The sequence below is a fragment of the Lutra lutra genome, chromosome 18 (assembly GCF_902655055.1).
Source record: "Lutra lutra chromosome 18, mLutLut1.2, whole genome shotgun sequence".
Taxonomy (NCBI): domain Eukaryota; kingdom Metazoa; phylum Chordata; class Mammalia; order Carnivora; family Mustelidae; genus Lutra; species Lutra lutra.
Genome location: NC_062295.1, coordinates 11,923,017 through 11,938,648, shown reverse-complemented (window position 1 = coordinate 11,938,648; position 15,632 = coordinate 11,923,017). Strand labels below are relative to the sequence as shown.

The 15,632-nt window shown below is 43.1% G+C and overlaps 1 protein-coding gene across 1 annotated transcript in view; it reads right to left on the bottom strand.

Annotated features, from left to right (window-relative positions):
* RRN3 (RRN3 homolog, RNA polymerase I transcription factor) overlaps positions 1–15,632 on the bottom strand; it is a 29,807-nt gene that overhangs the window by 10,927 nt on the left and 3,248 nt on the right. The window contains 10 exon segments of the mRNA XM_047714101.1: positions 751–889; positions 2,042–2,134; positions 4,321–4,419; positions 7,286–7,305; positions 7,308–7,354; positions 8,414–8,477; positions 8,843–8,902; positions 9,331–9,460; positions 9,569–9,658; positions 15,451–15,507. Of these exon segments, the coding sequence (XP_047570057.1) occupies positions 751–889; positions 2,042–2,134; positions 4,321–4,419; positions 7,286–7,305; positions 7,308–7,354; positions 8,414–8,477; positions 8,843–8,902; positions 9,331–9,460; positions 9,569–9,658; positions 15,451–15,507 (799 nt within the window).

The window sequence follows — 15,632 nt, the reverse complement described above, 5'->3', positions numbered from 1 at the left end:
AATGTTCACAGCAGGGTAAAAGGGCAGATTATGAATCACTGTGTACAGCACGAGCCCCAAACCCAGTGAAAAACACACTCCTAAATATCCACATGCTAACATAAAAGAAAAACAGATCAAAATGCTAGTTAGTGTTCTCTGAATAGTACAAACACAGTTTCCAAATTTTCTCTCAACTCTATAACAACAACAAAATTAAAACAATAATACAGTCAACTCAGATTCCAGTCTTAGAAATTATTCTGAGTGGCCAACTATCATTCTCAAACCTTCACAATGCGAAAGGAAGAACCCTGTTTCCACGGCAAAGCCTCCAGATGCACAAAGTTCCAGGATGGCAAGAAACGCCCCGACTTGTTCACAGCACAGCACAGCACCCCCAAACTCAGTCCCCAGCACCAACCCTGTATCGACGTGCGCTACTCCTAGACGTCCTGAACAACTCGAGTGTGTTTTGATCTCCACCTAAAACTGACCAAACTCCAGGAATCATCCCCACTACGACGGTCAGTGAAACCATCAGGGGCTGTGAAGACAAATACAGCTGAACCCGAATCCGGTCCCACCATTCTCAAGCTGTGTCACACCGGCAGTCACGGGATCTCCCTAGGCCCTCCTTTCCTCATACTCGAAACGGTGATTTGTACAGGACCTCTAGGAGGACTCCGTCACGTATGAGAAACACCCAGCACACAGCCAGGGGCGCTGCCGCGTTCACATGCGGCTGCTGTGACGAGTGAGGGTCATTACCATCTACAAAGCAGACGTCCTTGAGGTAGGACAGCAGCAGAGACAGCAGGATGTCCAGGCGCTCGGCTACAGGATGCACCATGTGATCGAGCCCTTGTGGGTCAGCCTTGGCGTCACGTTCAGTGTCTTCGTCCTCATCCTTTGAAGATAAGGGACAAACTGGCATTAAAAAACTGGAGTAAAAGAGGTAAGAGGGAAAATTCTCAGTGCTGATTATTTCCTTTGAAAGATAAAACAAAGAGAAGACACAGCCACCCCCGCCCCAGGCAGAGGCTCCCCACCAAAGGTGTGACCCAGAACCCCTGGTGGCATTCTAAAGATTCTGAGCACAGCTGGAGAGTCACAGGGAAGGCCCACCTGGGGCAAGGCCACGTGAGCAACACAGCTTTCCCCGAGCTCCTGGGACCCACTGTGCTGGGCCCTGCTGGTGCCAGGTCTCCTCTCCCAGGACAGGGCACCCGTGCCCCAGCTGCTGGGAGCACCAGTTCTCCGGAGAGCAGCCCTTGCACTCCTTCCTCCCCTCCCCAGCTGAAATGCCCAGCTGACAAGGGGTCACGGGAGGCTGTCCCCCTGGCTTCAAGCTGGGACCCACATGGGATCTGGGGTCATCATGCTGCAGCTGTTTTCTTTTCTTTTTTTTTTTTTTTTTTTAAGATTTTATTTATTTATTTGACAGAGACAGAGAGATCACAAGTAGTCAGAGAGGCAGGCAGAGAGAGAGGAGGAAGCAGGCCCCCTTCTGAGCAGAGAGCCCGATGTGGGGCTCGATCCCAGGACCCTGAGATCTGACCTGAGCCGAAGGCAGAGGCTTTAGCCCACTGAGCCACCCAGGTGCCCCTGCAGCTGTTTTCTGACTGGGAGCAAACTCTCGCTTAGCTCCCTCCCCTGCCCATTCCTGCTTCTTCACGCCCTTTGTCCCTAGTGACCTAATGCCCCTCTCAAGCCCTCCTCCTCCAGTAAGCCTGGCCCCAGGCCGAGAAGTACTGCATTAAGGCCTAAGACTTATAAAACAGAGAAATCACACTGGTATGCTTTCCTATGTATCACTCCTTCACAAACAATAAGTGGTTTACAAAACAAAAAGCAAAAAACCAGAAACAACAGAAAACACAAACTAAGAACAAAAATGAAACCCACTTCACCACTCCCACATTCAAAGCCTTGGAAATAAACGAAGTCTACTGGACAGTGAGCAACCTGACGGCAGCCGCTCATTTCAACCTCACTTTCAAGTTTGCCGAACAACTGTTTTAACCTAAAGCCACCCTCACCCACCCTGGGGGACACTGACCATATTGAAGAGTCCTTCGGTGGCGTCTGGCCCACTGCCAGTCTGAATGGCTGCTTCTTCAGCATCCTCGATATCCTGCCGGGAGGCATTCACCTACATTATAACAAAGGGGAAAAAAATGATGGCAGTGAAATTACAACTATTTCAGGGGTACGTGGGTGGCTCAGTCAGTTGGGTGTCTGCTTTCAGCTCACGTCATGATCCCAGGTCTTGGGACAGGGCTCCTACTCAACAGGGAACCTGCTTCTCCCTCTCCCCTTATCTCCCTACCCCACTCCCATGCTTGCTCTCTCTCATGCTCTCAAATAGTATCTTAAAAAATAAAATAAAGTAAAATAAAAAATACAATTACTTTGGGGTGCCTGGGTGGTTCAGTCGATTAAGCATCTAACTCTTGGTTTTGGCTCAGGGTGTGATCTCAGGGTTGTGAGATCGAGCCCCACACTGGTCTCTGTGCTCAATGTGGAGCCTGCATGAGAGTCTCTCTCCCTCCCTCTGCCCCCCCAACCTGCTCCCTCTCTTCCTTTAAAAAAAAAATACAAGTACTTTATTTGGGTACTGGAAATTCATCTGCTATACATACTTAAAAAAAAAAAAAGAAAGAAAGATTTTATTTCTTTATTTGACAGAGAGATAGACCACACAAGTAGGCAGAGCAGCAGGCAGAGGAAGAGGGAGAAGACATGAGGCTCGATCCCAGGACCCCGGGAAGGCAGACGCTTCACCGACTGAGCCGCCCAGGCGCCCCTGACACTACATACTTTAAAGGAGTCCACATGAGCACCCCTCCTGATACTGTGACTCAATATACAATCATGGTGCAAACCTACCAACTGGCCTGGGTCACAAAGGAATTTACAAGACTACAAATCAAAGCCCTTTCACTACACACTTCCATAAAATCATTACGAAATGCAGTGTGCTGGTCTAAATCAGCTTCCACAAACCCAACATGCATCCCAACTCTTACGTGTTGTACAAGAAGCGCTTCATCCATCAGCTGAGCAGAAAAATGACAAAATGCAAGTCAATCTGAATTACTGAATAGTCACTTTGGTATATAGTCCTTCAGACACTTTGTTCCACAAAACATTCAAATCCTGCCTTTTATCTCTCTCTACACGACCTTCTTTCTAAATGTGCTCTCCACCGTTGCCCAGTACGACCCATGGGAAGACTCTACAGGTGACACACGCAGCAGGCCAGACAGCTTTCCTCCCAGTGAGCCGCGCACCAGCCTGCCCACCCTCTTCTAGCTCTTCCTGGGCCTGCTGCACTGCTGCCTCGTCCCCGCCACAGTATCAGGGCTCTCCTCCATCACTCACAGCTCTGCAGTCCACAGACGTCTCGTCCTCCCAAAAGCCCAGCTCCATCCCCTCCCACACCCTCACCAAGGCCTCCAACAGCCCCACTCAACAACCACACACACTTCCCCCCAGAAATGCAGCTTCCCCCTCCAGGGACACGGCAACAGACTCCCTAATCACCAACTCCAAGGACTTTGGTTCTGTTCAGCCTCCTTAAAAACGTCAATAGGAGCTCACACCACTGACTAAACCCTTCCTCCTTCCAGATCTCCCGCAGGTGTCTGCCCTGGCCTTCCCTCCCACTCAGCACCACACTTCCTGTCTCCCAGGTCAGCAGCATCACAGCACAGTGCGCCCTGGCCCCTCCCCACCCTACCACTGCTTGCTAGCGATCCTCCATCTGGCGCCCAGCTGCCCCCCAATCCATTCACAATGGAACTCTTCCTCTCCCAACCTCCTCCTGACTTCTTACTGCTAACACTGACTCTACTCCCCAGGGAGCAAGCGCTCTCTTACCCTCTACTTCCCCACTTCGAACCCAGTCTCAAGGACCAGTTCGCCCTTTCTCCCCCATCACTAGCATCCATGACTTTCTTTCATTCCCACTGCACCCCACTGCAGGCCTCTTTTAAAAAGGGTCTAAGAATTCAACATCACTTCCTTAGGAATGCCTTCCTCACCCCTTCGCATGGTATCAGGTTTTCCAGCACATAATGACCATGTGTTCCAGTCACAGCATTTACCACGACTGTGCTTTCACATAGCTGCGGCCATCTAATGCCTTGTTTCCCGACCAGGAGAGATGGGACCATCTCTATAACCCAGCACATCCACCAAGCTCCAGAAATGTTCAAAGAAATCAAAGGTGGAAATGTGGATTCTTCTCCATCATTGCCACTACTGTTTCACGCACTATGACTACGTATTTAATAAATGAAAATCAATGAGAAAAACCGATTATCAAATACTTACATCCAACTTGAGTAGCTTCTCAATCACAAGCTCCAGAATTTCATGCCTCAGGGTTGGGAAATACACACTAATCCTTAGTAAGTTATGAACGTAACATTCCTAAAATATAAAAAGACAAAACGCTTCAACAGAGGGTATTTCATAATGACATAAGAAAACATTAATTACATAATCTTTAGTTTCAATTAAACAGAAAAAAACAGACTATTCAGCAACACAGAAACTATACAGTTCCTCCATCAACACAACGTTCAGTCTACTTAATTTAATTACCCCCCAGTAAATTAAATTTGTTTGGGGAGGGTGATTTTATTAAGATTTTATTTTTCAGTAATCTCTACACCCAATGTGGAGCTCAAATTCACAGCCCTGAGCTCAAGAGCCACACGCTCCACTGACGAACCAGCCAGGCACCCCCCACCAAGCCCCCGTTAATTAAATCTGTAATCTGTATACCTCTACAGCATTTTTAAAAACAGGTTTGTTGAGATATACGTCATTCATCTACAGCATACAATTCAACAGTATCCGGTATATTCAGAGCTGTGCAACTGTCACCACAACCAATTTATAACATTTTCATCACCTAAAAAGGCAGGGCATTTTTTGGTACTGTACGTCCTCCCAAGCCCTAAGGAGCCACTGATTAACTTTCTGTCTAATGATCTGCCTATTCTAGACCTGCCATGGAAGTGGAATCTTCTGCTATGTGACATTTCAGCATGTTTTCAAGATTCACTCACTTCGTAGCAAGTAAACCACTCTGCTTTATTGCCAAATAATACCCACTGTATACGTGTACTGCATTTTGTTGATGCACTGGCCCGTGAATATTTGGTTGTTCCCATATTCTGGCTATTAGAGATAATGCTGCTTCTGAGTATTCTTGTAAAGTGCTGTGTAGACGCACATTTTCTGCTGGTTAGACACCTAGCAGTGGCAATGCTAAGTCATATGGCAATTCTCTGTTCAACCTTTCTGAGGGACGGTCTAGAGGCCTTCCCAAAGCACTTCCAGCACCGACCATTCCCCACTCTCACCAGCAAGGGAACAAGGGAGGGTTCTGACTTCTCCACATCCTCACCACTACTCGTTACTGTCTGTCCCTCTAAGTACAGCCATCCCAGGGGGTGTGAAGTGGGACCTTGTTATGGTTTCGTCTTGCCTTTTCCTGATGGCTACAGATGTTGAGCTTTTTTTCTTTTGCGCATTGACCATAAGCGTTATCAATTCTGGACAAATATCTGCTCAGATCGTGTGCCCATTTTTTGAGTTCTTTGCCTTTTTATTATCAAGATATTGAAGAGTGCTTCATATATTCTAGATTACTCCTTTATCCACTATATGACTCACAAGTATGTTCTCCTAGGTTTGGGCTGTCTTTCACTCTCTGGAAGGGGTCCATGAAGCAGAGCTGGCTAGCTGTAAGGAAGTCGAATTGGTCTGGTTTTCTGGTGGCTCTCATGTTTTGGGCATCCTATCTGGAAACTGTTGCCTAATCCCAGGTCACAAAAGTGCTCATCTATGTGTTCTTACTAAGAGCCCTTTTTTTAGCTTACATTTAGGTCTTTCATCCACTTTGAGGTCATTTTTGTTTATCACGTGAGGGGGGCCCTGCTTCATTCTTTCATGTAGACTTCCACTTGTCCCACAACCATTTGTGGAAAAGACTTGTTTGCCCCATTAAATTATCTTGTACTACTGGCTTTTGTATATTGATCTATATTCTTTTTTTTTTTTTTAAAGATTTTTATTTATTTATTTGACAGAGATCACAAGTAGGCAGAGAGGCAGGCAGAGAGAGGAAGGGAAGCAGGCTCCCTGCTGAGCAGAGAGCCCGATGTGGGGCTCGATCCCAAGACCCTGGGACCATGACCCAAGCCGAAGGCAGAGGCTTTAACCCACCGAGCCACCCAGGCGCCCCGATCTTATATTCTATAACCAGGTTGAACTCATCTTAGTTCTAATAGTCCTTTGAGAATTCCTCAGGATTTTTCTAAATGTAGGATCATGTCGTCTGTAAATAGAGGCATTTTTACTTCTTCCTTTCCAATCTGGGTGTCTTTTCCTTTTCCTGCGTGCCCTTGTTAGAACCTCTAGTACAATACTGAACAGAAGTGGCAAAAGCAGACATCCTTATTCTGTTCCTTATCTTAGGGGAAAGTTCTCACTCATTCACCACTGAGTGGGATGTCACCTGTTGAAAAAGCTGCCTTCTATTTTTGTCATGAAAGGGTTTTGGTGTTCCTCAAATGCTTTTGTGAATTTACTGAAATGATCATGTGGTTCCTGTCATCTATTCTACTGACATGGTGTGTTTTATTAACTGATTTTAACAGGTATTAAACGAACCATGCATTCCCAGCATAAATTTCACTTGGTCATAGTACATTAACTCTCTATGTTGCTAAATGCCATTTTCTAGTGGGTTGTTGAGTATTTTTACATCAATAGTCATAAGAGATACAAGATTTATAATATGCCACTTGAAACAGACTATCACAAACATTAGAAAACCTTATTAACTCCATATGTAATACATATAATACCTTACTTAGAAAAAAAAAGCATGCTTAGTAGGAAACCACTATTCATTAGTCATTACTGAAAACCACAGGTCATCTAAATATTACACAAAACTTAAGAAAAATTCATCCATAGACAGTTCTGCCTTCATGTTCAAATAAGGCTTGTTTACAATTGGTAATGTATAAACTATTACCTTCTAGTAATTTTTATCTATATTATCACTAAGCCTATTCAGATATTCTGAAATGGACTCTTCCCCTGACTTGCGTAAGGGAAAAAGGGCCTGGGGATCCTCAGTGAGTTCCTAAGAAAGGAATCTGAGTCAAATTCTTAGTCTTGAGTTTAATCTGGAAGACAACTGCTAAGAAAAGAAAATAACATCACCTAAAACTAAATTATAACTTTTCCATTATTTTCCCCATGAAAGATTTCTTACCAGTGTTCTTTCCGATTTCGAACAAATGGAAATTTTTCCACCAGTATTGGCATAAGAAACCACGGTGTCCTATTTAAAAAAATAAAAAATTTTAAAGATCAATCCATGTTAATTGGACTTTCTTAGAAGGTGATATTTCCATTCTAAGAGCAAATATGGATGCAGGAGGCAAAGGGTCACTAACTACTTCAAATAATCGGAACTTGAAATAAACACATAGCTTCAGAGAAGATCTACATTAACTTAGCAGGAAACAGCCTCCTGTTAACTTTGGTATCAATGGCAAATCAAAGGGGGATTCTTTTTCCTACAAAAGCAACAGAGCTTCAGTTTAAAATCTAAATGTTTCCCTCTGTAGTGCTTTCCCACATATCTTACTCTAAAAAGCAGAAAAAAGTATCACCTTGAGCATTTTTTTTTAAGTTAGCAAATAATAAACTTACAGGGGGAACTTGAAGTCCACCCTTCCAAAAGAAACCCAAGCTTTGTGTAGAACTGTTAACTTTTCTAAAAATGCAAATATGGGGTGCCTGGGTGGCTCAGTTGGTTAAGCAACCGACTCCTGATTTCACCTCAGGTCACAATCTCAGGGTTGTAGGATGGAGCCCAACATCAGGCTCCACACTCAGACGGCAGTCTGTGTGAGTCTTTCCCTCGCCCTCTGTACCTCCCCCTGCTTAGGCTCTCCCTCTCTAAAATAAAATAAATCCTTAGAAAAAAAATTTTTTAATATAATCAACATACAAAATTAGAACTGCAATTTTAATTATATGGAATGACACATGGGTTGTTCACTGAAAATTTTTGGATATCACATCTTGTTGAAGGTAAAAACAAAATTTCAACCACTCTACAAAATTTGGAGGAAAATTTGCACATTAGCTTTAAGAATTTACATAATTTTAATTAAGTCCTTAATTCTTAAATTAATTTTTAATAATTTCAATACAGACAATGAAGAGAGAACTAAAATGCCATTTTGTAGAATGTTCTATCAACAAGATACAAAAACACGTACCATACAACTTGAGTTTTGATGCTATGACCATAGTAAATCCCTACTAATTGATTACCATTTTCTTGAGACTTAAAGACCATGATCAAAATAAGAAGCAAAAGGATACTCACGAGGGGACGTATCTTGCTATTATTTGCAAGGCTCTGTGACATGTGTCAAAATTGGCAGGAAGATCTACAAGGAGAAAAGTGAGAGTATGAGCAATAAGATAAAATTGAAAACCAAAAAATTATTTTTTTTTTAGCTAAAAACACCTGCCAACCAAAACTGAATCATTTATTAGCAAAACATTAAATTTAAGATATTTCTCCAGAACCAACCATCTGTGAAGACTAAGTCGATTGATGATGTAAGTAATGTGTGAAGGGCAACTGATTACATGTGAACGCTGAATGTAACAAAAAAGAGTCTATCAAAGTTTGTCATCTGTTGCAGTCTAAGCATTAGAATAAATCCTGGAGTTGCTCTATACTTTATCCTTCAGCATGATTCTCCCAGACACAGAAGGAAACCCTCGCTTTAGTCCTCTTTATACTTACTATCATCTTCATCATCAGAATCTGAAACATCGACGTCACCGTCCTTAATGACCACTCGAGCTTTTGAGGGGAAAAACGAAATATGTCATTCTTTGTGTCACCAACCTAAACAATCAACAGCTACGCAAAAAAGTGATTTTTCCATTGTCCAAACTTAGTACAATGATTGAATGTACAGTCTAAAGAAGAAGAAAAAAAGAAGTCAAGTAACTTTACAGGTAAAGCTAAAAATTCCTGACTTTTAACACTTCCTGAGAATCTCACTAAAGCAAATTACATTAAAAAAAAAAAAAAAAAAATCACAGCAACAAATCTAGATGTCTCCACAGAAATCCCTACAGGGAACAAATATGTACCAAAACTGCTGTCAATATGCATCTCAGAATTTTCCATGTTGGTACAATCCCCACAGGGTTCTGAGAGGGTAGTATCTTAATAAAGAGGTGTTTAAAAAAATGAAAAAGCAAAGAAAGCAAAGCACCACTTACGAGGTACAAAATGAGAAACAATCATGCTGAGACACGGTCTAAGGAAGACGGTCTGCGCTGATACAAGATTACCGAGGAAAGCCAAGTATTCCTCCACCACTGTCTGACTTCTATTCAACCAAGGCAGTCTCTAGGGGCGGGAGAGAGAGACACACGAAAGAAACATTTTACCGATACAATGTGTTGTTTTCAAAGTACTGAATCACAAACTAGTCAATGACATAAGTGGCCAACTTACCAATAAAATACTGATCAGCTGCTCAAATTCTTTAGTCAAGTACATGATGGAAGAACGGAATTCTAACAGCCAGTTAATGATCTGGTCATCCTTAAGGCAAACAAAGAAAAGTCCTGTCAAAATCACAAAATCCTCTAAAATAACTGAAAAGATGATACCTAACTTGCACCAGGCACCTGCCAATAATCCTTAAATTAGGAGAAAAAAGTCACAAACTTGCACTGAAGCCAAATTTGAGCCGAAAATTTCTTAGTTTGTATCAAAACAGAAGGACGATACGATACCTTTCCCTGTTTTAAAAAAGTAACACGGGAACTCTGACACACAGGAAAGAGAATTAAATGCAATATTTCATTCTGATTGCTTCTGTCTGCCCTAAGTGGAAACACTTCAAATGTTGACACGTGAGAATTTCTCAAACTGCAGAATGATGATAGCAAATTCAAATACTGTAACACCACAAGGACCAAGAGTTACCTCAATTTCCTCTATATTCATGCTGAATTGCGAACATGTTAACATTCAGTCTAAGCTGATTAATTAGAGACGTCAATACATGTAACTTTTTCTCAAGCCAATCTATAACTAGACTTAACTATATTCAGATCCAGGGGCACCTGAGTGGCTCAATGGGTTAAACCTCTGCCTTCAGCTGGGGTCATGATCTCAGGGTCCTGGGATCAAGCCCCACATCGGGCTCTCTGCTCAGCAGGGAGCCTGCTTCCCCCTCTCTGCCAACTTGTGATCTCTGTCTGTCAAATAAATAAATAAAATCTTAAACACACACACACACTTTTATATATATATAAATATATATAACATAAATATAAATATATATAAATATAAAATATAAATATTACACTATATATAAATATTATATATATAAAATATATGTATATACTTTTTAAAATATATATATACACATACACACACACACACACACACACACATATTCAGATCTGTTACATATAGGGGCACCTGGGTGGCTCAGTTGGTTAAGCGTCTGACCCTTGATTTCGGCTCAGGTCATGATTTCAGTATTGTTGAGATCAAGTCCCACATCAGGCTCTGCACTGAGCATAGAGCCTGCTTAAGAATCTCTCTCTCCCTGCTCCCTCCCCGCTCCCTCCCCCGGCTCATGCATGTTCTCTCCCCCCAACTCTCTCTCTCTCAGGGAAAAAAAAAAAAAAAAAAAAAAGTGTCAGGGCACCTGGGTGGCTCAGTCAGTTAAGTGTCTGCCTCCCGCTCAGGTCATGATCCCAGGGTCCTGGAGTCGAGCCCTGCATTGGGCTCCCTGCTCAGCATGGGAGCCTACATTTTTTAGGCAAGAAAATAACTGTTCATTATTAATAACTTCTAGTGACATGCGAAAAACGGCTAAAAGAAAACAAGTCATGTATAAAATATGTTATCGGTTAGGTAAATATAAAATATATTGTTTGTATGAATTCGTATGTACAACATACATAAGAACAAGCTATAAACCCCCAATTTTGAAAGAAATGGTTAATGCTGATTCAGGCTCAGGAGGGAAAGGACCATATCAACAAACAAAAGACGATCACAAAAGACGATTAATAGACAGTACTGTGCTTCTAGGGAGATTATCACAGACTGTATCATACCTACGTGACTACCAGCCAGGGCTGTGCCTGCAATTACAGACCACTGATGGGGGCGCCACTTAGTGAGATCACAGCAGGCTCCAGGCATGGTGCCAAGAGCACACAAATGCATCTCTTACCGACCCTAACAATGCTGAAAATGGACTGCTGGTGTTCCCACTTTACAGCTGAGGAAACTGAGGCTAAGAGAAATTAATAAGCAACCTGCCCGTTTGAGAAGCTAATAAAGAACTGGGTTCAAACCTGTCTGACTGGGTCAAAACCTATGCTGTCCACTTTCCCACAATGCCTTGCTCCACAAAGAGAAGGAGCCCACCCCCCCCTCCCCTATTCATTCAGCCGCTGTCCGTCTGTGATGTGCAGCGACAAACTTCAATGGGACCGACCCTTTCCTGATGAAACCCCAAGTAAGCGGGCAGTAAGATCAAGTAAATTGCAACTCATGTGCACTATGGTAATTTCATCGTGTCCACAACCAGTAAAGGTAACTTTACTGGTAGCTCACCAAGGCTTGATACAGAGAAGACAAGCTAAGGTACGTGCAAATAAAAAACAAGTCAACTCTATCCTATCCCTTTTCCACTCAAAAAAAGGTGCAACAAAATGATAAAGCTAGCATTTGAACTGCTCCTTCTTTTAAAGTAAACTAGTCGCAAACTGGTGCTTTAGTACTGAAAATCACTTGCAACACTCTCTGAACTAACAAGAGACACAAATGATGCAACTGTTGGTACATCAAGATACGATGAGAATGGCTGATAAAAACTACAGTGAGGGGGCGCCTGGGTGGCTCAGTGGGTTAAGCCTCTGCTTTCGGCTCAGGTCACGATCTCAGGGTCCTGGGATCGAGCCCTGCACTAGGCTCTCTGCTCAGCAGGGAACCTGCTTCCCCCCCCCCCCTCTCTGTCTGCCTCTCTGCCTACTTGTGATCTGTCTGTCAAATAAATAAATAAAGAATTTAAAAAAAAAAAAAAAAAAAAAAACTACAGTGGGGCACCTGGCTGGTTAAGTTGGCAAAGCATGCAACTCCTGATCTTGGAGTTGTGAGTTTGAGCTCCACACTGGCGCTCGAAGAGATTACTTAAAAAAAAACAAATAAAAGGGGCACCTGAGTGGCTCAGTGGCTTAAAGCCTTTGCCTTCGGCTCAGGTCATGATCCCAGGGTCCTGGGATTGAGCCCCGCATCAGGCTCTCTGCTCAGCAGGGAGCCTGCTTCCATTCCTCTCTCTCTGCCTGCTTGTGATCTCTCTCTCTCTGTCAAATAAATAAAATCTTTAAAAAAACAAAACAAAACAAAAAACAAATAAAATCCTAAAAACAACAACAGAACACAAAGAAAATGGTCCTTTGTACCAGTGGAAGAACGCAAGGGTCAGGGAGAGCTTCAAACAGGAAGTGACACTTCTGCTGTCTCTGAACAGACTGAATGTTCTCTGGGGGCTACATTCCTCATAGAGCAACAAGCACGTATTCAGAAAACCAAAAGTAGTTCCGTTTCAGCTAGAGTATATGGAAAGCAAGTCAACAGACAAATCTGGGAATCAAAAGGGGGCAGAGATAAATGATTACCAAAGTCCCTGTAAGTCAGATTTGTATTTAGGAAGATGTGCTGGAAGGGTGGGGAACAGAGTGAATGAACACCCATGAGCTTAGAAAGAACCAAGGAAAGTTCCATTAAAGTGGGCACTTCAGGGGCACCTCGGTTAAGAGTCTGCTTTCAGCATGGGTCATGATTCCAGGGTCCTATGCTCAAGCCTTGCATCAGGTTCCCTGCTCATCAGGGACTCTGTTTCTCTCTCTCCTTTCACCCCTCTCCCTGCTCATTCTCTCTAATAAATAAAATCTTGAAAAAAGAAAAAAGATACTTCAGCTGGATCTCAAACAGGAATTTTGTAGATAAAGTAATAATAACAGTAAAACTAATATAGTAATTTACCATGCCAGCCACTGTTCTAAGATTTGAACATATAGTAAGTCATTTAATCCTTACAACAATCCCATGAGGTAGGTGCTAACATTGCTTCCCACTTTATAGCTGGGGGCAATGAGGCACGGAAGTGCTGTATATTTACTCTCAGTCACAAAGCCAGTAGAGGAGGCCATGAAGCCAGAGCCCATGCTCTAACAGGGACCAACTAAAGTGGATACAGAGGCCCTCTTGCAGCCACAAAAGGCATAGGCAAAGAGATAAAGATGAAAAGAAGTGGCACCCAATGCTTGGTGTAGAGATGACTTTTTAAAAAATTTTATAAAAGAAAAAAAGATGAAAAAAGTGGCAAATTCATGGAATAAAGTAGTGAGACTGAACACAGAAAGAAATGCAGCAGATCATGCTAAGGTGGACCTTCCTGCAAAAGCCATGAAGGTTTCACTCAGGAAAATAACATGTTTAGTATGTGCTTTAGAGATGATTTAGGCTGCACTGTGGAGGGTAATATTTTGGCAGGGGAGGGGAGGGTCAGTAAGGGAAATTAGAGGAGAATGGGCTGTAGATAACCTAAAGGAGTTAAGGGAAGAATCCAGACCAAAGAATACCAACAATGCAAGAAGCCTTGAAAGACTTTTTTTCTTCCTCCAAAGGCCCTGGTGAATCAATGGAAATGAGAGGAGACAAAGTTAAGACCCCAAGGTTCCTAGCTCAAGAACTAGGTCAGCAACACATCAGTTAGGCCCATAAAGAAGACTGTAGAGGAGTGCATTTGGGAGAGAAAATACTAAATTTGAGGCACTTGTAATACTTGTGGGCTAGCAGTTAAGAAACAAATTGGGAACGGGAGGATGGGTGGCTCAGGCGGTTAAGCATCCTACTCTTGATTTTGGCTGGGGTCATGATCTTGGGGGTCCTGAGATCAAGTCTCATGTCAGGCTCCGTGCTCAGCAAGGAGTCTGCTGGAGATTCTCTCCCTGCACCCCACCCTGCTTGTGTGCCTGCTCGCTCTTTCTCTCTCTCTCTCTCTCAAATAAATAAATAAACCTTTAAAACAAACAAGTCTGGAGCCCACATGAGCACTTGGGAGCTATAGATACAAACCTGGAAGTTATCAGGCCATGGGTGAGTTCCAAAGCCACGACGGCCTAAGGAGATCATGAAAGAAGAATCTTCAGAGGAAGGAAAGGGTCAAGTCTGGAAACCTCACCAACACCAAATTTAAGAACCAGTCACAGGAATGATTAAATGTAAGTGGTAAGAAGACAGGAAGATCCCAGAAACTGAAGGAAAGGTTTTAAGAAGAGAGCAGCCAACAGTGTCAACTGCTACAAGTTCATGTGAGGCTTGGGGGCGGGGCGGGGGGGGGGGGGGGAAGTCCACTGAAATCAGCACGTAAGAAAGGACTGGTATTCTCTGTCCCAGTAATCACACAGAGGACTTCACAGTCGACTTAAACATGCACGGAAATGAGAAAGTGCAGGCTGTCAGCAGGAACAAAAGCTAACAACTACAAAGCCCTTTGTGTCAGGGGCTGTTCTAAGTGCTTCTCATATATTAACACCCTGGATCCTCTAAAACCTCTACATTTAAAAGACCTCTCTCTACTGTTTTCCTGGTTTTACAAAGACAAAAACAAAGGGAGAAAAGTTAAACAAGTTGCCCAAGATCACACACTGGGAAAAAAACCATGTAAGGATTTGATCCCAGGCAGTCTGACTACTAAGGCCATGGTAAGAGACAACTCTTTCCAAAATTGGAAAATAAAGGGAAGAAAAGGGAAACAAAATTCACTGACTCGTGCCTACATGACAGGTACCTATCTTAAAAGGTACATCTCTTGAAACATTTCCAAAAACACTGAGAAGGGAACTAGCCCGAAAGACAAGTCAACTTGTGTTTCTGTTTCCGCAGTTAAGAGACAGGAGGGCAGCATGGAGCAGAGAGAAGAGGCTCCAGAAAGGAAAGATAAAGCACAGATCTCAATCTGAGAACTGGCACTTCAATCTCAACCTGACACCCTGGACTCGAAAATTCTTTGTTGCGGAGGGCCACCCTGTGCAGTGCTGGACTTTTAGCCACACCCCCCGTCACCCACCTCACTGGATGCTAGTAGTAGCCCTCCCTCCCCAAGATGGGGCAACCAAAACTGTCTCCAGTTCAACACTGCATGTGCCCTGGGGGCAAAAGTGCCCCTGGTTGAGAGGGCATGACAGTGAGGGCTCATACAGAGAGAGCAAGTTCTAGAGGACGGATCAGGACCAAAAGTGCAAACTGAATCTGTACGAAGTGGCAACAACTTTGCTAACGATCAAATGTAAATTAATTACCTTTATGTCTGGATCTGACAGCTGGTTCTTCAACAACTCGAAGTCATTGGTTTCACCCTAAACAAGAACAGGGTGAAAAAAAAAAAGTAGTTCTGCTTGCTTCAGTTTCCTGTTAAAGACGAACAGCAGGACTTTTAACTATTACAAAAGGAACATCATAACTTTCACACATCAGTGGACTG